General features: G+C 49.8%; 1 protein-coding gene across 3 annotated transcripts in view; it reads left to right on the top strand.

Annotated features, from left to right (window-relative positions):
* Positions 1 to 1,369: 1,369 nt before the first annotated feature.
* IMPA2 (inositol monophosphatase 2) overlaps positions 1,370 to 26,816 on the top strand; it is a 41,828-nt gene continuing 16,381 nt past the window's right edge. For 2 of the 3 annotated variants that reach the window (XM_080685269.1, XM_080685268.1), the window contains exons 1-3: positions 1,370 to 1,734; positions 17,542 to 17,675; positions 26,208 to 26,312. In XM_080685269.1, coding sequence (XP_080541395.1) covers positions 1,639 to 1,734; positions 17,542 to 17,675; positions 26,208 to 26,312 — 335 coding nt within the window. In that variant the 5' untranslated portion in view covers positions 1,370 to 1,638. Of the gene's footprint in view, positions 1,735 to 1,764; positions 2,067 to 17,541; positions 17,676 to 26,207; positions 26,313 to 26,816 lie in introns of those variants that run through there. The other variant, XM_080685270.1, reaches the window with a different exon arrangement.

Here is a 26,816-nt window from a genome sequence, read left to right as displayed (position 1 = left end):
AGCATGCCCCTAGCTGCCCCAAACTGGCCTATAGGTGAAGCTGAGGCAATTCTGGAGCTGTGGGACTAGAATACTGGGCCAGGCGAAGGTAGAGACTAAAGCCCTACCCAGCTCTGGATTCCTAATTCCTCCTTGTTCTTTTTGCCTCATACCATACACCTAGTTTCTCTACAATAAGTATTGTGAAACTTTATTTAACATACAGTGCTCATGGACAAAAGCTAAAAACATTTAATCCCGTCATTAGGTTAATTGGGTAAAAGATATCTCATCAAGTTTCCTGTACAAACTCCCATTGTTCTCTAGGCTCTCAGACATGGCACTGCAGAATAATTTTATGTGGGTCAGCATCTTTTAGAAAGCAGTAGTAGGCACAGCAGCTTATGAAATTGAACTCCCGGACACCGCGGAGTCCCTCTCTTGGGAAATGCTTTTTGTTTATTTATGTTTAGGTGGTACCGGGGTTCAGCAGCGTTCAAGGATCCAAGGTGGAAAAGGTCATTCCTCATTACCGAGCGGGGCCAGTCACACAGTTAGGGCTCTACATCGGAGTTTTGAGTTCAGACAGTTATAAAATCCAGACACTGTCATCGTGGTGTTTGGTTTTGAGCTGGGGTGAAAGCTTCTCGTTTGCATCCAAGCATTCGGGAACACAGGAGCTTTGTGCTCTCTGCTGCGAGCAAGGAGGACTAGCGCCGCGGCAGACCGAGCAGGCGGAGAACATCATCCGGCACCCAGTGGTCTTCCACTCGGAGCGACCCGCTCGCAGTTGAAGAAAGTTCTTTTAGGATGTGACCGCCCCTCGGCCACGCGTGCGCGGGCCGCGGGGCTGGGCGAGAAGGTCGGAGGCGCCCCGCGTTGGGACGGATAGCACCTCCGTGCTGGGCTGAGTCGTAGCCTCAGCCGCGCATGCCCACCCAGATGGCAGCCTGCCCCGGACCCGGCCGCGGACAGGCTCAAAGGCTCCTACCCCAGGCCCACCGTCCCCAGCACCCTCCCCTCTCCCGCCCTACCAGTGATGACCAGAGTGCCAGTCCAGGATCCATCTAGAGGGGGCGGGGCTTGGCGGAGAGAGGCGGGACCGGGGGGAGGAACGGAAAGCAGGATGCGCGGCGAGGAGAGGCGGGGCTCGGGGTTGAGGGGCGGGGCTAGGCGAAGGTGGGCGGAGCTCTGGTGAAATGTGAAGCGGCACTCAGCCCTGGGTAGGGCGGGGCTCGACGAAGGGAGGCGTGGCTCGGTGCTGAGGGGCGCGGCTAGAAGAGGAGGGGCGGGGCTCTGGTGAAATGTGAAGCGGCACTCAGCCCTGGGCAGGGCGGGGCTCGGCGGAGGTGGGCGGGCTCGAAGCAGGGTCTCGGGGCGGGGCTGGGGAGGGCTAAGCGCGAAGCAAGGCTGAGAGCCGTGAGGGGCTGGGCTCGGCGGGGGGCAGGGCTAGGGGCGGGGCTTGGGACGCGCGGCGCGGCTTCCCCCCGCCCCGGTCCGCTCCTCGCCCTTCCCGCGGCACCGTAGTGGGGCTCGCGAAGGCCGAGGCGCGAGTGGCGGGAGTAAGCAGAGGGAGTGCGGAGCCTGGTTTTGGAGCGGTGGGAGCCGGTGGGGGACCGGCGTGGAGGGCTGGAGGTGGCGGGGCCCCGCGAGGACGCGATGAAGCCAGACCTCGAGGACCAGGCGGCGTCCGCCGAGGGCCCCTGGGAAGAGTGCTTCGAATTGGCCGTGCAGCTGGCGCTGCGGGCGGGACAGGTGAGCGCTGCGGCCCTCCTCCTGCACCCTGGTGGAGTCCGAGTGAGCGCAGCCGGGTGGCACGCTTCCCGCATCACACCCACTCGGCACTTATGAAAGTCCGATCAGAAGTAAAGTCAGACCAACGGGGCTCTTCTGGGGCTTGCGGGAGCTGGGCCTAGGACCACGTGCGGCCGCGGGGCTGGGCTGGGCTGGGGAAGGTCCCGCGCAGCGGGGCCGTGTGCGGTGGGTGTCTGGTGACGGCTGACCGAGGCATGATAAGTGAAAGAAGTCTTTGTGCTCGTTTCCTGCATAGACCTTCCCTTTACCTTCTCCACCCCAGGAGCCGGGAGGTGAGCACCTCTTTTTCCCGTGGTGGTGGCAAGCACCCCTTAAAGCCTGCCCCACAGGGCCCCTCTCCTTTGGCAGTTGATGGCTAACTGTAGGTGACTTGACCTTTGCGTAGGAGACAGCAAGTTACAATATACTGACTATGCAAATCAGCCCAGGGCTTTAAATGTTTCTCCCAGGCCTGAATGTCACAGCTGTTGGTGCTTAAAGACCTTTGAATTGATCCGGAGGCCAGGACATGGGTGTGGTTTCCCCCAGGTTTAAACCCCTGCTACGTGGAGACCTGGGAGGCTTGCTGTTTGTCTTTCCTCAAGTATCCTAAATGCAAACTTACTCTGGCCCACAGCCTCAAAGTGGTTCCACTCAGTGATTGGAGAAACATTAATAACCGACCCGCAGGATGAAAACCAAGCAGCAGAGCGTATACCTGAGACTAGAGTTTGAAAATGCAGCCCCTTTCTTTTTTTTTTTTTTTAAATATATTTTATTGATATTTTTACAGAGAAGAAGGGAGAGGGATAGAGAGCTAGAAACATCGATGAGAGAGAAACATCGATCAGCTGCCTCCTGCACACCTCCCACTGGAGATGTGCCCGCAACCAAGGTACATGCCCCCGACCGGAATCGAACCCGGGACCCTCCAGTCCGCAGGCCGACGCTCTATCCACTGAGCCAAACCGGTTTCGGCATGCAGCCCCTTTCTTTTCTCACTTTCATTTGTGTGTGTTTTGTTCCCCACATTTCCCTCAGTATCTTCGGTGCCTGATAGGGGCCCGGTTCCTATTGCAGGGTGAATCAGTGGGTATTGGTTCTCCCAGGACTGTCAGGCAGGGGTTAGATTGAGTGGGAAGATGGCTTACTGCTATTTTGCGTGTTAAGGTAGGTACTTGTGTTCTGGTGATCTGGAGGATGGAGATGGACAGGAGAGGAGCTGTGAGAGGAGAGGGACTTGGTATCCAGACAGCATTTTCTTTTTCAGGTCTACCAGTCTGAAAAAGTTTTCCCACAGTGTTAAAATGCTCTGAGTTTTCCCACAGGGTTCAAATCAGGCTGTTTTCAGTCCTGAGTCGTCATGTGTACAGTGGATAGTGCTTTACCTTGATCTGAATCCTCTGATCCCCTTTAAAAGTTAATCTTCACATTTGGTCTTGGAGGGCCCTCCCTCTGTGGTTTTAAAGACCCAAGACTCCGTCGGGAAGGAATGCATGACTTAAAGGAGTGTTGTGAGGCTATCCTTTGGCTCCATCACCTTCCCCTCCTGCACAAAAAGGAGATCCCAAACCTTATGAGCTAGAATGATGAAGCTCCTGGGAACATTCTTCCTGGAAAGCACATCCACTGTATTTGGAGGGGAGGGGGAGATTGCTCTCCTGCCCCTCCCCCCTCCCTCCAAGCCCCCTCCCTTCCTTTTCAGAGTACTGTCACCAGGACATTTAGTAACTTTGACATTCCACCATAAAACTTTCCTTCCTTGAGGCTTTGAGGAAAAACCAGCTTAGGAGTCAGGCACTACTGTGTAAATCCTGGTGAGTTGTTATGGGTTTCTGTGGTTTTTCAAACTTAGATCCTTGAAGATACAGAGGGGTTTAAAACAATTTAACAAATGGTTATATAGAACTTGCAATACAGTAGGCACAATTCTAAGAGCCTTACAAATTTTAACTTATTTAGAAGTTATCTATGTGTTTGCAACTGGCCAACAGCAAAAAAAAAAAAAAAAAAAAATTTAAGAGGGGGAAGGGTGAAATAAAGATTCTGCCATTAGGAGTCTTGTCAGGGAGCCCAGGACTCCGGGCTCCCTCTTGAGCATTATGCTGATGCTTCCTGCCTGCCTGGCCGTGAGGAGGATGGCCGAATGGTCTGTGGCTGGGACAAACAAGCCACACAAGGTCGTTGCAACCTGTGCAAAGAGGGACAAATTGTCTAATAGTGTTCTTAGTAATAGGGTGCGGATTGGGAAAATCTGGCCTTTAGCCAGACAGGCCAGAGAGGAATGAAAAGGTAGTTAGTGGTGATCCTTTTGGAGTCCTTAACTAATGAAGTGTTTGGCACATTTTCTGTGGCCTTGTGGCCCACAATGCCCACCCCGTCACCGGTACCCAATGTTCTGCTATTATATTGAGTTTGCTACCCTCAGCTGCTCCTGAGACAGTTATGTGTTCTGAATTCCCGAGTCTGGTTTCTGTTTGCTAAAAGGTAGAACAAGAGGGAGGGGGCCTCCCAAGAGATAAATATCACTGCCCTTGATCTTTCAGACATTGGTTCGGGTCAGGGCAGCACTAGACACTTTGCTCCCCATTTCTGAGAGTCTCCACAAAAGCAGCCTGTGTGGCCTCCCTGGCCCAGAGTGCCACCTCTGCACGAAGGCCTCCCCATTCTCCCCCCTTCCTCCTTGACTCTCCACCACCCAATCCTGCAGTACCTCTAAAACTCATCCCTTCCCTTGCAGGCCCAGCCACCCACACCACTCAGGAGCCCCTCCCTAGCTGTTGGGCTTGGGACACCCCATCACCACCACAAATACATATAGCAGTATGCACGGGAATGGATGTCTGTCATATTTTTTGTGACAGGTGAACAAAAGTATCATAGGAAACTATGCTTTTTTAAAAATATGTTTTTATTGATTTCAGAGAGAAAGGAAGAGGGAGAGATAAACACATCAATGATGAGAGAGAATCACTGATCGGCTGCCTCCAGCAAGCCCCCCACTGGGGATCGAGCCCACAACCCGGGCATGTGCCCTTGACCAGAATCGAACCTGGGACCTTTAAGTTCGCAGGTCAACGCTCTATCCACTGAGCCAAACCAGCTAGGGCAAAACAATGCTTTTTAAATTGTCCTGCAAGGGTAGATGCAGGTTTTATTGGGCATATTGAGCTTAAACAAATTAGGGGCCCTCTTAACAAAAAATACAAAAATTAGATATAAAAATTACTTAGAATAAGAAAAATCAACAGTATACATTTTAAGATGCTAGCAATATAACAAAATACATAAAAATAAATCTTTAACTACTTCTCAATCTTCTTTAATACTTTTTTTCACTTTTTTTTTGGCCTTATTCTCTGCATCTTCGAATGACAATGATTTGGGGATATTTTCTCTGGAGAGAATAGAAAGATAAATTTAGGCTTTCTTAGAGCATGGATGATTGAAATTTATTTAGGCTTCAAACTTGTTACTGGTGAGGTCATATAAATTTTTAGGATTGCCATCAAATTTGAGAATCCTGTCACTGATGTGAGAGAATTTTCCACAGACCAGCATCTGGCTCCACAGAGTTGAAGCCTTGTTTCTTTCCATGATCCCTGGTGCCAGCTGCCACTGTCCATGCTCACACACTCCTCTGGTCCTGCTCTTCATGTCACCATGCCCGGTCAGCTGGTGTGGTAGGCAGTGGAAGCATTTCTGGAAGCCATTTCTACACAGGATGACTAACAATAACTTAGAGACAGATGTGACTACAGATATATCCCATCAAACCCAAAGTGAATCCATCTCTACTCAACTTCCATTTAGCCAAAAAAAGCTAATGCCCAGTGCCACCTGGTAGGAGATATGATGGAGGGGAGGTCATAGTGGAAGAAGCAGTTAGATCTGCAATTAGAGGAGCTGAGTGTTGCAAACTTAAAAGAGGTACATATGTGCGGCCCTGTCAGCACACTTCGCTATGGTCCCTAGCAAAGCCTCGAGCCTGTAAAGGGCCTTGAAGCCTCCCTGCCATTAGCTTCCCAGTGAATTCATCTCTGAGCACTGGTAAGAACAACTCAGGAAAAGGCAGAAAGCGAAAATCCAGCCCTCTACCCTCAGAACTTCAGACCGCACCCCTCTAGTGACCTTACATACCCATGCAGGTTACCCTCCCCAGGGCCCAGGCTTGAGAAGTGAGGCCTATTGTCCCAACAGCCCCTGGGTGGACCAGGCCTTTGTTCGGCCAGATCCAACTAGTCTGCCTTTTCTAAACACATTGCATTTTCCTGCCCTTCTTCATACTGTCCCTCCAGGGCTGGGTTACTGTGCCCCTTCCTTCCTGGACCTTCCGGGGTGACTTCCTTCTCTGTCCTGTGCCTCTCCCCATCCTGCTGACCCTTGGTCCCTGGTCCGGTTGGTGTGCTCTTCCCACCTGGGCTCTGAATGTGCAGCTCCCCAGAGCAGAGAGCGCACGTTGTGGACTCTGACCCAATATCATCTCTTTGTCTGGCTTGCTTTTGACAACAAAGTATTGTCTTGACTGGTGATTTTAATTGTTATCAGTTATTCACACAGGGAGTTTTATAAGTGAAATACTACTAAAAGGATTGTCATGAAAAACAGCAATGTCCTGGCGCATGTCATCCGTTATACTTTTCCCCAGAGATCACTATGTTCAGTTTTCTGAGTTACACCCATTTTGTAAATAATAGGATTCTACCGCTCATTTGACGCTAGATTACGCTGTGTAGCTGAGTTATCTGTGTGGTTCCATTGGTATCCATATCACATTCTTTTTTTTAATCCTCACCCAAGGATATTTTTCCCATTGACTTTTAGAGAAAGTGGGAGGGAGAGGAAGAGACAGAGAGAAACATCGATGTGAGAGTGACACATTGATTGGTTGCCTCCCGCATGCCCCCGACCAGGGCCCATGCCCCTGACCAGGGCCAGGAGCCTGCAACCGAGGTATGTGCCCTTGAACGGAATTGAACCCGGGACCCATCAGTCCGCAGGCCGACGCTCTGTCCACTGAGCCAAACCGCCTGGGGCTCCATATCACATTCTGATGACCATGCAATAGTAATGCAAGGTTGAATCAGGCAGTATAGCTATATTACATATTCTTTTTTTCTTATACAATCTGTATTTGCTTTTTTTTCAGTCCTCACCTGAGGATATGTTTTTATTGGATTTATTTATTTATTTATTTTGAGAGAGAGAGAGAGAGAGAGAGAGAGAAACATTAACGTGAGAGAGAAACCTGAAACCTGGATAGTGCCCTGACTGAGAATTGAACCCAAGACCTTTTGGTGCATGGGACGATGATCCAACCAATTGAGCAACCCAGCCTGGCACAGCCTGCATTTTTCTTAAAGTAAAAAATGAAGTGGGGGTTTTTGTTGTTCTGTTTTGTTTTGTTTTTTGCTTAGTTTTCTGTGTACCCATTGATAGTCATCTTCCGACTTCCTAATTATCTGTGTCAAAGTCATCAGGTCAGTGGCTGCAGAGAAGTGGTCCTCACACTTTCCTTTGTATGTGAAGCGCCTGGAAGGCTTTTCCAGGCAAGCTGAGTCCCACCCCTGGTTTCTGATTCCTAAAGTCTGGAGTAAATTAGCATTTCCACCGAATTCCCAGCTGATACTGATACTGCCGATCTAGAAACCAGTTCTTTGTCTAGCCAATCAGACTACTCTATGTTTTCCAGACACTTTGATAGCTCAGTTGGAGCGTTGTCACATGCACCAAAAGGTCACAGGTTCAATTCCCTGTCAGGGTACATACCCAGGTTGCAGGTACGTGAGGCAACCGATCCATGTTTCTCCCCACATTGATGTTTCTTTCTTCCTTCTCTCTCTGTCTCCCCCCCGCCCCCCGCAAATAAAAACATATCCTTGGATGAGGATTAAAAAACACACACTTAGATAACCACTGCTGTATAGTATTTTGTTATGTGAATATATGATAATTTACTCTTTTAAAATATATTTTTATTGATTTCACAGATGAAGGGAGAAGGAGAGAGAGATATAGAAACATCAATGATGAGAGAGAATCATCCATTGGCTGCCTCCTGCACACCCCCTACAGGGATGGAGCCTGCAACCTGGGCATGTGCCCTGACAGGGTATCAAACTGGTGACCATTCAATGCACAGGAGGATGCTCAACCAACTGAGCCACTCTGGCCAGGGCTTATTGTGATTTTAATTTGCATGTCCCATATGACTAATGAACTTAAGTATCTTTTGTGTGTTTATTGGCCTCCTGGATATTCTCTGTTTTTAACATGGTGATATGAAATGATGGTTAGAGATTTATTTGCTCAACAAATATTTAAAGGGTAACTCTGGAAAGAACTTTAGCCTTTACTCTGAGTATGATGAGAGGTTTTGGTCAGAGTCCTGTGTGGGGCCCACCCTAGGCTGCATGGGGCCCCACGACATGGATATCTGAAAGGAAGCTGTTAAAATAATAGGTGAGAAATGAGGGTGGATTTGACTGGGATGCAGTGAAGAAGGTGGTAAAAACAGATGTATTCCGCATGCTGAGGTTCAAGTTTGCTGTTGGATTCAAGTTAGGGTGTGAGAGAGAGAGGAGGCAGGATGCTTTCAAGGTTCAGGCCTGAAAACTGGTTGAATGGATTTGCTGCTTCCTGAGATGGCGAAACTGCAGGAGGAACAGGATTGGAGGTGGAAGTCGGGTGTTGCGTTTCCAGCATGCTCCACTTGAACTGGCCATGGGTTATTCTAAGTGGTGTTGAGTTAGGAACCAGAGTTCAGGGGAGAAGTTCAGGGTGGAGACTCCAGTTTGAGAGCCATTGGCCTGGGATGATATGAAGGCCAGACCCAGGACAGGGAGAGAGCGGGCTTGTCCACCCCTGGGCTCTGTGCCCTGGGATGGTCCCCAAGTCAAGCTCCTGGTTTTTCCTCTAGGAGCTTCTCAAATGTCAGTATGTGGAGGGCTTGGGTTGCCCATTGCTTCAGAAGCGCCTGCCCACTTGAGGAAGGCAGTTGAGGGGTGATGATTTCACCATTTCCCTGCCTTTAGTCCTCTGTCTCACTGTGTCCCCACACTGTGCTCCGTGCCCCAAGTCCAAGCCTCCAGTTTCCGCTTAGCTCCCAAGGGTGGGGGTCAGCCTGCACTGACAGTTGTAAAACTTTCGCCAACATTTAAAACCTCAGCCGAGACAGAGTCCCCGTGGGATAGCAACTGGCAGGCGCAGAGTAGCAGCTGCTCCTTTTGGGGTCCAAGTGTCCAAGGCCCACTGGTCCCTGACCCTTGTGCAAGGCCAACTGCCATTTTCCTGATACACGATTGTAAGGAAAGGGGCATGTTTCTTATGCCCATTTTGCTAATAAAAGTTGTTTGCGCCCTAGCCAGTGTGGCTCAGTGGATAGAGCATCAGCCCGCAGACAGAAGGGTCCCAGGTTCAACTCCGGTCAAGCGCACATGCCCGGACTGCGGGCTCATTCCCCAGTGTGGGGCGTGCAGGAGGTAGTTGATTAATGATTCTCTCTCATCATTGATGCGTCTATCTCTTTTTCCCTCTCCCTTCCTCTCTGAAATAAAAAATATTATTTTTTAAAAAAAAGTTGTTCAAGAAAAATGAGGAGCACTTTTTTTCCAGAGGCATTTGTACCTGCAGCCCTTCCATCAGCCCAGCCCTTGGTGCAGGAGTGAGTCAGTGAAATCCCCACTGCGTCTCACTAAAGGCTAGAAGAAAAGGCTGGTGTCACCCTCACATGGAAGTGAGTGGGCCTGTGTGGATACTCAATGGCTAGCCCAAATAAGGCACACTAGTAGAATGTTCTGTCTTAGGGGTTGTGGGGAAAGTAGCCAGAGAATGGAAACCCCCCTAGTGGGTTCCAGGCCCCACCTACCCCCAGCCCTAGGAGTAGGGTCTGGGTAGGGGAGCTCAGGTCCCAAGAAGCTGAGGTTTGGAGAGAGAAAAGTAAGTTTTGAGTTCAGGCTCCTCCTTGTCTCTTGGCTTCATGGGGCCAGAACCTAAGGCTGGCCTGGCTTACATCTTTCTCCCATGGAGATAAGGGAAGAATTCAGCCCAGGGGCAATGTCATGTCCACTGCAGCTAAGCCAGTCTCAGAACCATGCGTCTACTGTCCCAGCTCCTGACTCCAGAGGCCAGGGCAGTGCCTTGGCCACATGGGTGGTGTATTCAGCACCCCAGTCCTCCTCTGAACTAGCCTTGCTGGGCACCCAGCCACCACCCATGCCAAATCCAGGGGACCCTCTTCACCCACATGAAATTCAGGCTTTAGTGACTGAAGGACATATTTTACATATTAAACATTAACAGAATGTTATTTGGACGGAGAGACCCAGGGCAGGAGGTCTGTGAAGTGCATGCATAGTTAGTGAGTAGCTGAAAAACATTAATGAAAAACAGCATACACTAACTTATTGCTGGCAGAATGAGAATGTTTAAACTCTCGAAGACTGAGAGAAAACAGGCATGGGAAAGGGCTTTCAGCAGGTAACTCACCTGGCACCCTTACAGGCCAGTCCCCTGTGGATGCAACTGTGGCTAAAGGACAGGGCTGCTTGAGTCTACCACTTAATTTGAAAAACACAGCATTCTATCACTGCCTTTCTCTCATGTAGAAACATTTATGAATTAAAATTTTCTTAACCTAGTATTTTAGCATCTCATTTGAGATTTGCACATCGTGTATATGGTAGGATTTGTTGTTTTTTTGGTCACAAGTCATTAAATTTTGTCAAGCTCTAGCCCGTTTGGCTCAGTGGTTAGAGTGTCGGCCTGTGGACTGAAGGGTCCCAGGTTCGATTCTGGTCAAGGGCACATGCCCAGGTTGTGGGCTTGATCCCCTGTGGGGGTTGTGCAGGGGGCAGCGATCAATGATTCTCTCTCATCGTTGATGTTTCTAGCTCTCCCTTCCTCTCTGAAATCAATACAAATATATTTTTAAAAAATTTTTGTCAAACACATGTTCTCACAAATAACTAGAGTGGTGACAGTCCAAGTTTATATAAAAAATTATTTTGTGTACCAAGACGATTATATGCACTTCCTCATTTAATTCTTATAACAATCCAATTTCTTAGATGCTACTGTTATTACAGATGTGGAAACTAAGGCTCTGAGAAGCTCGATGATTCCCCCAATGTCTCCCAAGTGGAGTTTATATTCAGATCTGTCTGATGCTAAAGTGAATCGGTGGAAATAAGAATTACATTCAGACGGAAATTTTTCATGTGCATTTTCTTCATGAAGAACTGCAGAGTTTCCAAGTTTTAAAATGTTTATTTTTATTATTTTTAAACTTAACAGTCCAACTCTAGAGCCTTAGCCATTCTGCCATTTCTTTTTTAAAGTTTTTATTCAATTTTCTTAAACTTATAAAAAAACAAACAGTTCACCCATTTCTCCCACCCCCTTTAATCCTCTGCCTCTTAGAACCACCAATCTGTTCTCTGTATCTGTAAGCTTGGGAATATATATATTACAGTTTCTTTGCTCATTCATCCATCAATGAACACAGGTTGCTTCGATATCTTGGCTATTGTATATAATGCTACAGTGAAAATGGGGGCAGAGATCTTTTCGATTAGAGTTTTTGTTTTCTTCAAAAGTGGAATTGCTGGATCTTATGATAATTCTATTTTTAATTTTTTGAGGAGCCTCTGTACTGTTTTCCATAGTGTTTTCACCAAATTTACATTCTCACCAACAGTACACAAGAGTTTCTTTTCTCTCCACACCCTCGCCAACATTGATTTCTTTTCTTTTTCTTTTTATTTTTATGATAGCCATTCTAACAGGTTTGAGGTAATATCTCATAGTAGTTTTGATTTGCATTTCCTTGATAATTAGTGATGTTGAGCACGTTTTCATATACCTGTTTGCAATCTGTATGTCTTTGGAAAATGTCTATTCATATCTTCTCCCATTTATTAATTGGGTTTTTTGTTTCTTTGTTATTGAGTTGTATGAGTTATTATATGTTTGAATATTAATCTCTTATCAGATATATGACTTGCAATTATTTTCTCCCATTTAATAGGTTGCCTTTTCATTTTGTTGATGGTTTCCTTTGGTGTGCAGAAGCTTTCTTAGTTTAAGGAAGTCCCACTTATTGATTTTTTGCTTTTGTTGCTTTTGCTTTTGGTGGCAGATTTTAAAAATCATCACCAAGACCTTTGTCAAGGAGCTTATCACCTGTTTTCTTATTGGAGTTTTGTGGTTTCAGGTCTTAAGTTCAAGTCTTTCATCCATTTTGAGTTACTTTATGTGTATGATGTAAGACAGTGATCTAGTTTCCTTCTTTTGCATGTAGCTGTCCAGTTTTCCCAGCACCCTTTATTGAAGAGACTATCCTTTCCCCTTTGTATATTCTTGACTCCTTTGTTGCAAATTAATTGAGCATATATATGTAGGTTTATTTCTGGGCTCTCTATTCTGTTCCATTGATCTGTGTCTGGTTTGCAGCCAATGCCATACTATTTTAATTACTATAGCTTTGTTATATAGTTTGAAATCAGGGCATGTGGTGCCTCCATCTTTGCCTCCTTCTTTGCTCTTGCTTTGGCCATTCAGGGTTTTTCATGATTCTATACAAATTTCAGGATTGTTTTTTCTATTTCTGTGAAAAGTTCCATTGGAATTTTGATAGGGTTTACATTGAACCTGTATATTTTTTTAGATTAGCTTACTGCCATTAACTCGTGGTGACTGAAAGGAATCTAGTTTTTATAGCGATCTCATATATGAAAATCCGTCAGGTAAGTTTGGCAAATTTCCATTACAATGCATATTGCCCTAGTGGGCCTGGAGCCAAGAGGAGGAGAACAGACCTACTTAGTGTTGTAGGGAAGGGTGGTCTGAAGCTACGAAGATGAAAAGCAGAGCTTCTGCCCTCGGGAAGCTCACAGTCTAGTGGAAGACACAGGCCCATGCCTGACAGTGATGAAACACCAAGGTCCGTGCAGTCACTGAGACGTGCGTTCATGATAGGGAACCACTGACCAGGAGAAGGTGCCTCACCCAAGTGGGCGGGTGAGGGCTACCCAGACAGCTTTCTGAGAAAACGGACTTTAGTGGAGTCCTCAAGGACAAATGGGCAGGAGGCATCCAGGGCGGCCATTGCAGGCACGAAGAACATCATGTTCGAAGACATCAGGGTGTGGAGGGAGAACACCAGAGAGTTCTTGGGCACGGCAAGGGGACACGGCCCGGCTGCTGCGGGGCCAAGTGTTGCCAGGGCAGCTTGTGGAGGACCTCACACCAGACACGGGCCCGCCATCCTCTTGGTGAGCCCAACAAGCCACAGAGAGTGCCAGCAGGTAGGTCTGCTTTCCAGAGAGGCCACTCTGCACAGGGTGGACAGCACTTCAGAGGAGCGAGACCAAAGGATGAGGAGGCTGTTGTAGCGATGCAGCAAGTGATGGCAGGCAGTATGAGAAGGGCAGCGTACTTTAGGGAGGTAATTCAGAAGTGCAATCTAAATATCTGGTGTCTAACTGAATGAGTGGTGGTGAGCCAGGGCCTGAAGGAGCAGCAGCAGATGTGAGAGGATTGGCCACCGCACTCCGGGCAGCCTGCCCCGCTGCCACAGGACACGGGAACATTCAGGCCCGTGGCCTTCCTTGTGATGCACGCCACACGTAATGAACATAGCACACCAATAATGCTAATAAAATCAGGAAAGAAATTCTTTTAAAAAAGAACATGATACAACATGCTCCGTCTAAATCCATAAATCTTCCCTACATTTGTATGATTTATAGCTAGGGGCCTGGTTCCTCTGGAAAGTTTGTCCAGATGACATCAGACATTCCCCAAACTGCCCACACACGCCCCTGGGCATGCATCTCCTCAACACAGTACAGTTGTGTATATTTTGGACCTGGAAGACCAAGTGCATAAATACCAGTGAGGCTAGATGCGACTTCACAAGAGCACTTGCTAAAAAGTCTTCCAGACTTTAGTGGCCTCTGAACTCCGTGTGCAGTAGTCAAGAAATCTTTATTCATTCATTCAGCATATGTTCCCTGAGGCCCGACTGTGTGGCAGCCCCTGTATCAGCTGCAAAACAGGCCTGTGGGAGGTGGAGACAGAGACAAACAGACGGAGGCCCTTAAGGTGGAGTGGACTGCGTGAAATCCCAAGGGGCCAGTTATATGTGGCTGGAGCATGACAGTAATGCAGCGAGGCAGAGGGTAGAGGAGATGAGAATGTAAAGGCTAGGGAAGGCCTGTTTATCTTAGATTGATGGTCTGGCTTCCCTCACAGAGATCAATGACAGAAGCAAGGCAGGTTCCTTTCTCTTTCCTATAAAAGTCCAGTTTGAGGCTGGGGAGCAGGGCCTCTACTTCACGAAGCCACTCCGGGACCAGGTTTCTTTCTGCTTGTTCTAGGGAGATGTTGTTCGTCCATGTGACCAAAACTGACCTCTCACCACCACACCCACGTCACACCGGGTGGCAAAGGGGGAAAGAACAAGCGGAATCGGCCTTTTAAGGGTGTGACTCAGAAGTTGCACATAGAACTTCCATTCACATCCTCTTGGGTAGAACTTAGACACAGGCCACACCTACCTGCATGAGAGGCACAGAGGGGCAGACTGCAGAGGTGGCTCCACCCCTTGCTACACTCGGGGCTTCTGTTGCTAAACGCAAGAAGGGGAGACTGGCTCTTTGGGGTCAGATTGTCTGCTAGAAGGCCAATTCTCAAAAGCCATTGCATGCCACCTTCACTGAGGTGTTGACTTTTATCTTGGAGTAATAGGGAGCCATTAAGAACTTTATGCTGGGAGGAGCCATGGTTAAGATCAGAGTTTTAACAAACTCTTCTGGCTGTGGGTGGAGAATGGACTTGAGTGCCATAAAGCAGACTGAGGCCAGCTCCAAGAGATAGGGCTAGTGGGTGGAGGCTCGAGTTTGTCAGACTTCAAGCACAGTAAAACTGTTTAACAGGACAACCGAAAAAAACAACAACAATACCACAATGAAATGAAACAAAAAGACCAAGGTGGTGAGTATTCACACAAACACAAGAGGTTCACTTAGATAAAATGGTGCAGAAGCTATTCAAGCAGTCTGATGTGTATTTTATTCACGATTCAAAGAATTTTGGAGACCTACTCTGCCAGGTACAATTCTAGATGCCAACAGTGTGGCAGGGAACAAAAGGGAGTGAACTCTGCTCTCCCGGAGCTCACGTGCCACTGGGGAGAGACATTTCGTCAACCATGAAGCAAACAGGATGATTTCAGATGCGAGAAGGTCCAGACAGAAGAACCAGAAAATATAAAGTCACTGGGACAGAAACAAATTTGGTTGGGACGGGCCAGAAAACCAGGTGGCCTTTGGGAGGCGAGATTGGCGGGCGGTGAGGGTCTCCTCATCTGGGATCTGGGGCTTTGTTCTACGAGCGATGGGAAGCCATTGGGTAGTTCGAGCATTAAAATGACACAAGCTGATGATGTTTAAAAATCATCAACCTAGCTTCTACATAAAGACTACAGGGATCATGATCTTGAATTGCATGCATGCCTACCACAGGTGAGTGTAAATGAAGCTGTGTCCTCTCAGCGTGGAGACCCCAGGACTCACATGGGGTCCCAGAACACCCCAGCCTCCTGAGAACCCTTCCTCACTCAGACCCGCTCCAGTCCCTGCTACTCAAGTGTGGCCCCAGCATCAGTGTCGCCACAGAACTTGTCAGAAATGCAAATCTCAGACCCCAAAACCCACACCTATTCAATTACAGTCTTCACTGCAACAAGACCCCAGGTGATTCGTGTACATTAATATTTGAGAAGCTTTAATGGTATGTCCCCTGTTTAGGGTGTGTTTCTCTCTCCCTATATGTATACATACCTACACACACAGATCACACACACACACACACACACACACACACACACACACAAGCCATATACAACACCCTCACAAGAACATACAAACCATATACACATACCACATGTACACACACCACATATTTCCCTACACACTACATAAACCCCCACATATACACATATACCCTCCTACATATACAACATAAACCACATACACTCTTACACACACACACACACCACACTGGATTGCCATACTAGACACAAGCTCACTGTCAAATTACCTGTGGACAGGAGGTCTGGACTAGCTACGAATGTAGGGATTCCTGGAGGACAGGGCAAGTTCTATCGGAACTAGATTTGAGGCGTTTGATATTCATAAACAGGAACCCATGGAGATTTATTCGGTGGGAGCTGGCTTTGTGCACGTTGGTGTTTTTAGGCGATGAACCTGACAGTGATGAGGGGGATGCTGCAGATAGAAGGAACAGGAAGGCCGGGTGGCAGCCTGCGGGCTCACACAGAAATAGGAAAGGGACAGTCTTTGGCTAATGCCTTAGGCATGACTGCTTTGTGCTTTGTCTTTTGTATTACTTACAAAATACATTACACTCCAAATTTTCTATAGTTTGTGTTGATTACCTTTGCAACTAAGCTGAAAAAAACAAACACACATACAAAACCCGTCCAGGCTCAGTATTGTTTGGGCCAGTACTAGGATGGGGGACTTCTGTGAAAAACATAAAAAGGAGGGACTGCTCCATGTCCAGAAGGTCCTGCTGCTTATTCTTTAAAATTCCACGTGAGCATCTCCTGCCTGCAGACTTCCAGGTGAATCTCTTCCTGCCTCCTCTTCAGCCTCATTAGTATGTAGCACAGGCTGGACGTGGAAAAGGTATCGGGAAGTATGTATCTATGGTTGGACAATAAGGGTCATGATGGCAAAAGCCGTAAAGTCTGGGCAGCTGAGCAATCGAGGTGCTTTGGAAAGAAATGCAAGATTTTGCGGTGGTGTCCAGTTTTGTAGGAAAGGTCTGAAGTCCTTTTTAGGTGTTCCAACTTTGTCATCATGGTAAGAAACGACAGAAATTTCAAGAAAGGCCTGAGCTGGAGTAGGGGTGGTTTTGATTTTACAAACTAGAACTGGCCTCTCCCACACATCCTATGACTGAGTGACCACATGCCCTCCTGTTTGGGTCTCCCAGCGCTTCCTGGAACCAGATTGGGCCGGGGGGCGGGTACTAGAGGTGGGGTGCCCTCTATTCCTGGCCCTGTATTTAGCCGTAGTGGGTTTAGACAGGATGTGCTGGCAGCCCACACATCTGTAGAGCTTGCCTGCGTGCTCAGCCCTGAGGGCTCCAGCGCTTGGCACCAAAGCTGGTTCAGGTGCAGGTGCCCTGGGACGTCAGGAATGCCCTGACCCAGAGCAGCAGGCAGAGTGCGCCTCCGTGCTCTCGAAGCACGTTGTAGCTTTCCCAGGCTTCTCAGTCTGAGCATTTGTAATCTGCGTGCAAGAGCATATTCCATTTCATGTGCTGCACCAAGTGAGTTAGGGAAAAGAAGTTTTTACAAGAAACCTCATAAATTCAAATTCAGGGGACCCAATGCATCAAAAGGTGGCTTACATCACCTTACACTGGATGAGGTTTCACCGTCTTCAAAACCATTGCTTTCCTTTTTCTTCCAAGAAAATGTGTTTCACAAGTAGAACCAAACTTCAACAAGTGAGTCTGTCATTCTTATGGAAAGAATAGCGGGTAATGAACGCTCACTAGAACCCCCAACAGAAAGTCTTGGGTGTGAGATTAAGCTGGGAAGGCCTGTCAGGAACTGGTCCACAGGCCCACACACCACCTCCCCCCAGTGCCGGCCCCACAGGTGGGGGAGCTCCTTCGTCTGGGGCAAGGGGGTGCTTCAGTTTAACCTGCCCTCCTGGACTTTTATTGCAGATCATCAGAAAAGCCCTTTCTGAGGAAAAGCAGGTCTCAACAAAAACATCCGCTGCGGATCTGGTGACAGAAACGGACCATCTTGTGGAAGACTTAATTATTTCTGAGATGCAGAAGCGGTTTCCTTCACACAGGTAGGCGTGTCCCTGGGGGAAACACCTGGGCACTCGTGGCCATGTTCATGGGGAAGGCCAGGGCCCACCTCGGGGAGACTGCGCGCTGGTCGACGGGGCAGACCTCAGACAGGAAGCCCCCGGTATTTTGATTGCATGGTGAACAAACTGGCCCTTGTTTCCTTTTTACTCCCATCTTGAGAACCCTCAGGTCACTGTATTACCTTATAAGCGCGGACGAGGCTTCACTTAGACAGCGCATGCCCCGGTGAAGAGCTCGGCTCCCCTCCGCCAAGCCCGGTAGCGTGTTTCGAGGGGACTTGGAGCAGTAATGTTCCCTGGCAGCCCTGGCTGCTCGGCACCACGCGGCTTTTCTAAGGATGTGACCCTGAGTGGCGCCGCCAGCTGGTGGACCCAGGCCCCGCCCACTGCGGTACCCCTGCTGGCAGGCAGTCCCGGCCTCCTTGCCAGGCCACCTCCCCAGGCCACCGCACCCGGCTACCTCCCCAGGCCACCTCCCCAGGCCACCTCCCCAGGCCACCTCCCCAGGCCACCGCACCCGGCCACCTCCCCAGGCCACCTCCCCAGGCCACCACGCCAGGCCACCGCACCCGGCTACCTCCCCAAGCCACCTCCCCAGGCCACCACGCCAGGCCACCACGCCAGGCCACCTCCCCAGGCCACCTCCCCAGGCCACCACGCCAGGCCACCTCCCCAGGCCACCTCCCCAGGCCTCCTCCCCAGGCCTCCTCCCCAGGCCACCTCCCCAGGCCTCCTCCCCAGGCCACCTCCCCAGGCCACCTCCCCAGGCCTCCTCCCCAGGCCACCTCCCCAGGCCACCACACCAGACCACCTCCCCAGGCCACCTCCCCAGGCCACCTCCCCAGGCCACCTCCCAGGCCTCCTCCCCAGGCCTCCTCCCCAGGCCACCACGCCAGGCCACCACGCCAGGCCACCTCCCCAGGCCTCCTCCCCAGGCCACCTCCCCAGGCCACCTCCCCAGGCCACCTCCCCAGGCCACCACGCCAGGCCACCTCCCCAGGCCACCTCCCCAGGCCTCCTCCCCAGGCCACCTCCCAGGCCTCCTCCCCAGGCCACCTCCCCAGGCCACCACGGTCCCGGGAAGGCTGCTCTCCTGCCCCAGGTCTTTAGGAGGACCCCACCCTCTTCTCTAGAGAAGCTCTTAACCTTTTTGGATTCACCATCATTCTTAACCATTGTGGGGAATCCAGTGCCAACTATAAATCTTTTCCTCCAAAAAATCCAAATGTGTCCACAGCATTTTGCATCTAGTTCCAAGGGAGCCACAGACCCCAGAGGAAGGCGGTCCCTGAGCTCCAGGGTCCACAGGCCCCTCCCTCCCCCGGGGTTCTGAAAACCACTGTCCCGGGGGCGGCGGGGGGCGGAGGGGCGTCTCTTTCCTTTCTGACGGAGAATCGCTAAAACTGGGAGCCAGGGCTTGGTTTCTGGATGTAGATCACTGTGACGTCAGATTCCACATTGCTCCGTGCTTAGGCGCCGAGGTATGGAAGGCCATCTCCCCAGCGTCCATCCTGCCGAGGGAGGCGCAGTAGACCTTCCCTGTGCGTGGTCAATTGAAGGAAAGGACAAGCTGGTGTTCAGACTTCCCTCCTTTTCTCCTGTTGTTTCCTTCTGACTGGTTGGGTTATCTCAGGGTCACCAGCTCCCTTCAAAATTCTCTGCCAAGGAGTTGTGTTTATTTCCTTTTGTTGACAACTATTGTGTGTGAGTGTTTGTTATTTCAAATTTCCGTATTCTCTGTGAGGTCAAGATCCCTGACATCTGTTAAAATTTTTACAAGCTCTAAAATGTTTATGTTTTTTAACTTTTAAAAATCTAAATTAAATGGCAATGTCAAAAGGATTATACAGTTCGCCTTTATTCTTTGAGAAGAAAAACACCAGCCAGCTGGTTCTGGATGAGGAACTATTTTGTTTCTTGAGATTGCCGTGGGATTGGCAGTTGGCTCCGACGGAAATGAGGGTGGGGTGGGCTCTGCGGGGTCCTGGTAAAGACCCTGAGGTCACTGCAGACTCGGCATAATGGCGTTATCGGGGCTCTGGCTGTTTTCGATCAGATTACCGTACTCCGACAAACCAAGTTCTGAAATTGCATGCCCTATTGTATGTGTTGGCAGCAGTTGCTAGTGGTTTGGATCCACTGTTGTGTCAGCATGGGGTGTGGATCCCATTTTCACAAGGTAAGTTTAAATATTGCTGTGTCACAGAATAAAGGTCAGCGTATTCTATGGGTGAATGCAGCTTCTCCCACCTCCGCTCCAGGGCCTAACGGTCACCAGGGGACCACCAGGCTCCAAAGCCCCTTGGGAAGCATCTCCCAGAACAGTGTACCCCACTATCTACCCCGAGCAGTGTACCCCACTATCTCCCCAGACAGAGTACCTCACCATCTACCCGAGCCGTGTACCTCACCTAGAGTGTGCCTTGGGGCCATCTGGGAGCGTCTCCCGCTGACTAATGCCAAGCCTGTTGTTTCCTTCTAACTGGTTAGGCAATGACCCTGATGCGCCCTAGGTGAGGTACACGGGTAGAAGCCTCCACTCCTGACAAAAGCCCTGGGAGGTGCAGATGCACACACCTGAGCAGGAGTTAGTGATTTAGAGCAGTGGTTCCCAAACTGCGGTCCCCAAGCTCATACCACCGGGCCTGAGGACAGAGCCGTGGCTGGCCTGTGCGCAGCCCCTGGGTCTTTGCCACCCTCTCCTCTCTGCTCTGAGGGTGTGGGGCATGGCTGGAGGCTGGGTGCCACTGCTCCTGTTCCTGCTCTGAGTGCCTGGACAGTTCAATGAGATGAAATCACTTTCAACATCTATGGGCAAGTTTGGTTCTGCCAAGGACTAAGAATGTCTGGCACTTCATTATGTCTTAGATCCTAGACAAATTTATGATGGGGAAAATTGCGTTCATGTCATAAAATAAAGCAGTGTGTTGTAATTTTTCTGCATTCGCAGTATTTCACTATATCCCTTAAACATGTTAGCAGAAGGTTGCCCATCGTCCTTTTTTAGGAAGGACTTTCTTTCTGAGCGTATGTCCTTCCTCCTTTTAATCTTCATGAAACAATATTAAAGAAAGATAGCAACTGTTTTGTGTTAACAACCTGCTGTAGGCTCCCTGGTTTATTATTTCATTTTACTCATTCATGAAATCCAAAGTCTGGGTCCCTGACCTGAACGTCAGGCGTCGACTGAATCAGAGATGAGTAAGGTTTAAACTTGCTTCTGCCTCCAGCTTTGGAAGTCACCCGGGACTCCTCACCTCGGAGTGAAGGACCCACCAAGGTCAGCGCTGCGGCCCCTGCACTAATGCTGCCATGCGGGGGTAATGACAGAAGCAACCCAGCGCCGAGGCTGAGATCCACAGTCCCCATCCAGGCCTGCCCCTGCGGCGTGCTTAAACCTTGCGTTAGAGCCAAGGTGTGCAACTTGGAAAATATTCAGTAGCATCACTGAACCACATGTGTGTGCACCTATCTTTGTCCCTTTTGTCAGGGTTGACACAGGCAAAGGGAGGAGGATAGCAGCTTGGGCTGCTCGGTATCGGCAGCCGCCTGCCCTGCCCTGTTCTGGTCTGGACTCCCCTTGGTGGGCTGCGGGTCTGTCCATCGTGGTGACCCCTGTGCCCTGCAGTGTGCCCAGCACAGTCCTGAACTTGGAAAAAAGATGTTCCCAGCCACCGCCAGCTGGACACTTGCTTTTCTCCGTGTTCCCACTGTGTTTTGCGCTGGGTGCACGTGTCCGGGGAACAGAGCCACTGTGGTGCTGGGGGTGGGGAGGGCTGCAGCCTGAGAAGATGGGCTGAGGGACATTAAGTGGCTCCCCAGTGGCCTGGCCTGTCACAGAGAAAATACTAGCTAGGAAGAAGAGCCCCAGATATTCTTGGCCATCAGTTAGGACCATGAGAAAGAAAGGAAAGGAGTTAAATCTGCAGCAGAAAGTATCATTCCGATTTGCCACCTAACTTTGAACCTTGCTATTTGCTATTTTTTCCTTGTACCTTAGATAGACTCATGAGATGGCCCTTGAGCTCCTCACAGTTAGTCCCGTGCATTGTTCTTTCCTATTTGTGTCCCTGATTTCATGTAGATGTCCCGTGCTCTTATGAAGGTCCCACGTCTTCTTTTCTCACTTCCCGGTGTCCAAGTTGATGTCCCCACTCCCTCTGGAGAGCTGAAGAATGCCCTCTCCCATCCGTGGTATGCACTTCCCACACAAGGACAATCAGGTTTAAGGAAATGAAACCTCGACCTCCCTCCCCACATACCTGGGAGGTATTTTTAGTGTCTCAAGGATGGACACAGTCTCCTGTTAGCTTCCAGGAGGCCCTGCCCAGACCTCAGGCACCGAGCAGGTAAGGCGGTGACCGGGGCACCTTTCCTCTCCTTTCACTCAGGCATCTGGGGGAGGAGGAGGAGAACTCTTGGGCATGAATAACCAACTACTAAACAAGTTCAGAGCTTAGTCAGGGCGGTTTGAGTTATCCCTGTCAAATGCTGTGCAGAGCAAAAGCTGTGCTAACAGGCCCTAACCGGTTTGGCTCAGTGGATAGAGCGTCGGCCTGCAGACTAAAAGGTCCCAGGTTCGATTCTGGCCAAGGGCACGTATCTTGGTTGCGGGCACATCCCCAGAAGGGGTTGTGCAGGAGACAGCTGATCGATGTTTCTAACTCTCTATCCCTCTCCCTTCCTCTCTGTAAAAAATCAATAAAATATATTTGGGGGAAAAAAAAAAAAAAAGCTGTGCTAACAGGAACATTGTGGGTGCTGCTGTAACCAGGCTGCTGGGTGACCCTAGAGCCATGTCCCAACACGTCCTTCTAATGAGCTGACAGACCTCAGCAGCCTCGTGGGTGTGCTGCATGAACGGCCTTTGTGCTGCAGGCCATGCTCTCTGACACGCGCTTCAGGTGTCAGTCCTGCAAGGCCCTTTCTTCCCCCAGCAATTCCTCCTCCAACTTTCTTTTTTTTTTTTTTTTAATATATTTTATTGATTTTTTACAGAGAGGAAGGGAGAGGGATAGAGAGTTAGAAACATCGATGAGAGAGAAACATCGATCAGCTGCCTCCTGCACACCTCCCACTGGGGATGTGCCCGCAACCAAGGCACATGCCCTTGACCGGACTCGAACCCGGGACCCTTCAGTCCGCAGGCCGACGCTCTATCCACTGAGCCAAACCGGTTTCGGCCCTCCTCCAACTTTCATAGGTACCAGCTTTTCACTGAAATCACGTTTAATTTCAAAAGAGAAAAAAAATGTCACATTCCTCCTCAGTTCCCTGGGAATTGACCTTTGCATGTGAGTCATTTCCACCCCCAACTTGACCTTAGTAATGTCTGCTTACTGCTTTATCGACTTATGCCCAACTTAAGCTTTGGCACTTGGTCCTCGTGTGTTTTTAGGGTGTGGAACCTTTTCTTAAATATGTTTTGTTTGTTTTTGTAATTGATTTCAGAGAGAGGAATAGAGAGATAGAAACATCAGTAATGAAGGAGAATCATCAATCAGCTGCCTCCTGCACGCCCCTCACCGGGGACCGAGTCCACAACCTGGGCATGTGCCCTGATTGGGAATTGGACCGTGGCCTCCTGGTTCATAGGTCAACGCAGAGCCACACTGGCCGGGCACAGACCCTTTTCTTTAAGAACATATTCATAAGCCATTCCGGGGGAAATCATGTAGCTGCAGAAGAAGACATTGAAAACAGATAGAATCTCTTAGGCTTCGGCCACAGGAACCAGCAGAGCTAATTCCATGTCTAATCATCAGCTAAGGGGAGTGATTCTCTGTGCGCATCACCTGGGTTTCTGTTGCGGCCGCGAGTTCGGGTTTCACTGTGTGGCTGTGCCTGCCCGGCATGGCTCCTCTGACTTCCTCGTGACTTTCACCACCCATTTCTCCCACCTGGACTTGCCTGCCTGGATGGTGTGATCCAAAGGACCCATGGAGGGAGGGAGGGAGGGGCGGAAGGCAGCTCCCAGCAGCAGGAGGGACGCGAAGCAGACAGTGTCCACTCCCTCTGGTCGCATTCTGGATGGACAGCTGCTGGGGCAGGTGGTGCTCGCCAGCTTTCCCGCACAGCTGCCGCTCTTCAGGGCATGGGTTTGTCGGTGTCTCTTGGTGCTCCCAGCCTCAATGCTTTCCCTGCTCCTGCGCAGCTTTCTCTAGGAGACCGCTGGGTGGAGAAGGTGGAAACACCAACCTGAAAATGACATATGTACACTCATCATATACCCTGATGCATTTCCACATAATTTATCTGTAAGATGGAGGGGCTGGAGGACTGTGTGTGCATATAGAGCATGAGTTTCATAATCTGTGAAATGGGAACCGTCGGGGAGCAGATGAACTACAGTGCATGCAGCAGCGCTATAATCGACTGAGAAGCGATGTTAGAACACGAGGTGCTTGTTCTTATTTCACAGCACCACCGACAGGACAAGCTGCCCACAGAACTTCTTCGAAGACAGACTTGTTCTGTCTGCACTGTCCACTGGGATAGCCTCTAGTCCATGTGACTTGCGAGCACTTGAAATGTGACTAGTGAGGCTAAGGAACTGACTTTTTAATTTTTAAAAATTTAATTTAAGCCGAAACCGGTTTGGCTCAGTGGATAGAGCATCGGCCAGTGGTAGGTGTGCAGGAGGCAGCTGATCGATGTTTCTCACTCATTGATGTTTCTAGCTCTCTATCCCCCTCCCTTCCTCTCTGTAAAATATCAATAAAATATATTTTTTGAAAAATTTTAATTTAAATGTGAACAGTCACAGGTAGCTGGTGGCTATTGGGTTGCACAGAGGAGTTACAGAGCTTTCCATTTCTTTTTATTAACGATATGATGTCAATCTCATCTGCAAGTTCATTGCTGACAGGTCTTAGGACAGATCTGGGAAGAGTGACTTCTAGGAGCTCCTTGCAGCTGAGGGGCAGTGTCCTGCCAGCTCCCTGACCTCTTAGCCTCTGACATCAGGGGCTAGGCAGCTGTCCGGCGACCATGACTGACAGCACACCAAATGCCAGCAGAAGGAATGAAGCATTTCTTGTTTGTCACTCGTGTTTCCTTCTTCGTAAAAATGTGTTGTCTGCAGGGCTCCCCTTTCTCTAGTACAGACACGGACATGACACGAGATGCTAATGGAAAACCTCTCAGCACATAAAACAAATGTTTGCTTGGTGCCTGCCACGGGCCAGGCCCTGGTGACATGGCAGTGAGGGCCAGAGCCCTCCCCCGTCCCCTCCCCACCCCCACCCCCCCGTGAACCCGGCTCTGTGACAGTTAGGAACACATACCGAGCACTCCTGTGTGCCGAGCACCGTCTTATCTGTTCTGGGTAGAGTATGCTCTTCACTCCCGAGAAAGCTCCAGGAGGCAGAAGCAAGGGTCAGCTTTGCGGGGACACCAGCTCCATGGCCCTCGCCGTGCTGTGCCGAGCCTGTGCGGGTGGTTGGAGGAGGGAGATCAGGGGGGAAAAACTGAGGCTGCCTTCCCTCGTTTCCAGCCTGAGCAACTGGGTCCTTGGTGGTGCCTTTTGCTAAGATAAACGTGAATAAAGATGACCAGGAGCTCCCTGTGGTGCAGGCTGATGTTGAGATGTTGGTTGTTTTGTTCAGGTTCCGATATAGATGGCCCACTCAAGTGAATAGGTTTCAGGAGGGTGTGGACTACAGAGGACTAATTACAAAGGAGGGGGCCAGGGCCAGGGGCCCCTACAGCTGGTACAGGGTGGTGCATGGGCCTGAGGCTGGGGTGCTCCTGTGGGGGCTGCCAGGGATGGCGGGTGGGGGACGCTCCAAAGGACGGCGAAGGCAGTAATCCTGTCCTCACTCTCCTGCTTTTCCTTTCCCTTGGGTTCCCAGGGGGCAGCCCACCCCGGGCTCTTGGGCCAGAGGCCAGAGTGGAGAGGGCCTCTGTGGAGAAGTGTCAGCTCCCATTGCGCCCATACAGTGGAGACCCGTGGGTACGGAAGCAGTTGTCACCTCGTCTGCATTCGGAGAGGCCAGGCTGGGTAGGACCTGGGCGGTATCAGCTGTAGGTGAGCATTTAACCTCAGGTCCAGCCAGGCTGTCTTCCCTGGCTGCAGCACCAGTAGCGGAGAACCCAAGCGGGGCCCTGCTCTGAGGCCAGCGTTCCGCATGCGCTTCCTTCTCGTTGTGTTCGGCCTTCTCTCCTCCAGACTGAAGTGAAGACAGAGTTGCTTTATAAGATCTGCAGCCCAGGGTTCTTCATTCCTGTATTTCTTGTCTTGCCTGGCCCACTCATACTCCCTGATGCTTTTCCAAAACTCCTACATCAAGGTGTCATTTTGGGTTTTCTAAATCCTGCTGAGTCAGAAGACTGGCAGACAGATGGACGCACAGATGGTCTGTCATAGACTCTGCCTCTGTCTGACCTGGAGAAATTAGAATGCAGTCTCTTTGTTGTGTCTGCTTGTCTTTGACGGGATGGAAGCAGTTTGAAGTGCTTTGTCTTGCGTTCTTGGTGCATTTTCTCAGGCTGAGCTCCTGCCCACCACAGGTTCATTGCTGAAGAGGCCGCGGCTGCAGGGGCCAAGTGCGTGCTCACCCCCAGCCCCACCTGGATTATCGACCCCATTGACGGCACCTGCAACTTTGTGCACAGGTGAGCATAAGCATGGGTCATCCCATTCTCCTGCCTAAACTGCCCTCTTCTCTAAGACTGTCTTTCCCAAAGCTGCAGTTTTGGGGGCAGGAGTATATGAGCAAACCTCTAATAGGCTCATAGTCTTATTTAAAAGGTCATCAAGTCTTGATTGTTTTGCTTTGTTTTGTTAATCCTCACTCGAAGATATTTTTCTATTGATTTATTTTTTTTTTGATTTATTTTTTTTAGAGAGTGGAAGGAAGGGATGGAGCAGGGAAGAGAGAAAGAGAGAGAGAGGGGTGAGAGAGACAAATCAAGTGTTTGCCTCCCGAATGCACCCCTATCAGGGCCAGGGATCGAACCTGCAACCCAGGTACATTCCCTTGACCAGGAATTGAATCCATAACCCTTCAATGCGCAGGCCAACACTGCTATGTTTACAATATTGGGTTAAATTAAAAAGGCCCCCTGGAGAAGCAAACAGGGTTAGAAAGCAAGTGTATACAACCCAGCAGCTGCCAA

The sequence above is a fragment of the Plecotus auritus genome (genome assembly GCF_963455305.1).
Source record: "Plecotus auritus genome assembly, chromosome: 8".
Classification (NCBI taxonomy): domain Eukaryota; kingdom Metazoa; phylum Chordata; class Mammalia; order Chiroptera; family Vespertilionidae; genus Plecotus; species Plecotus auritus.
The sequence above is the reverse complement of the archived record's forward strand: the minus strand, read 5'-3'. Positions and strand labels throughout refer to the sequence as shown.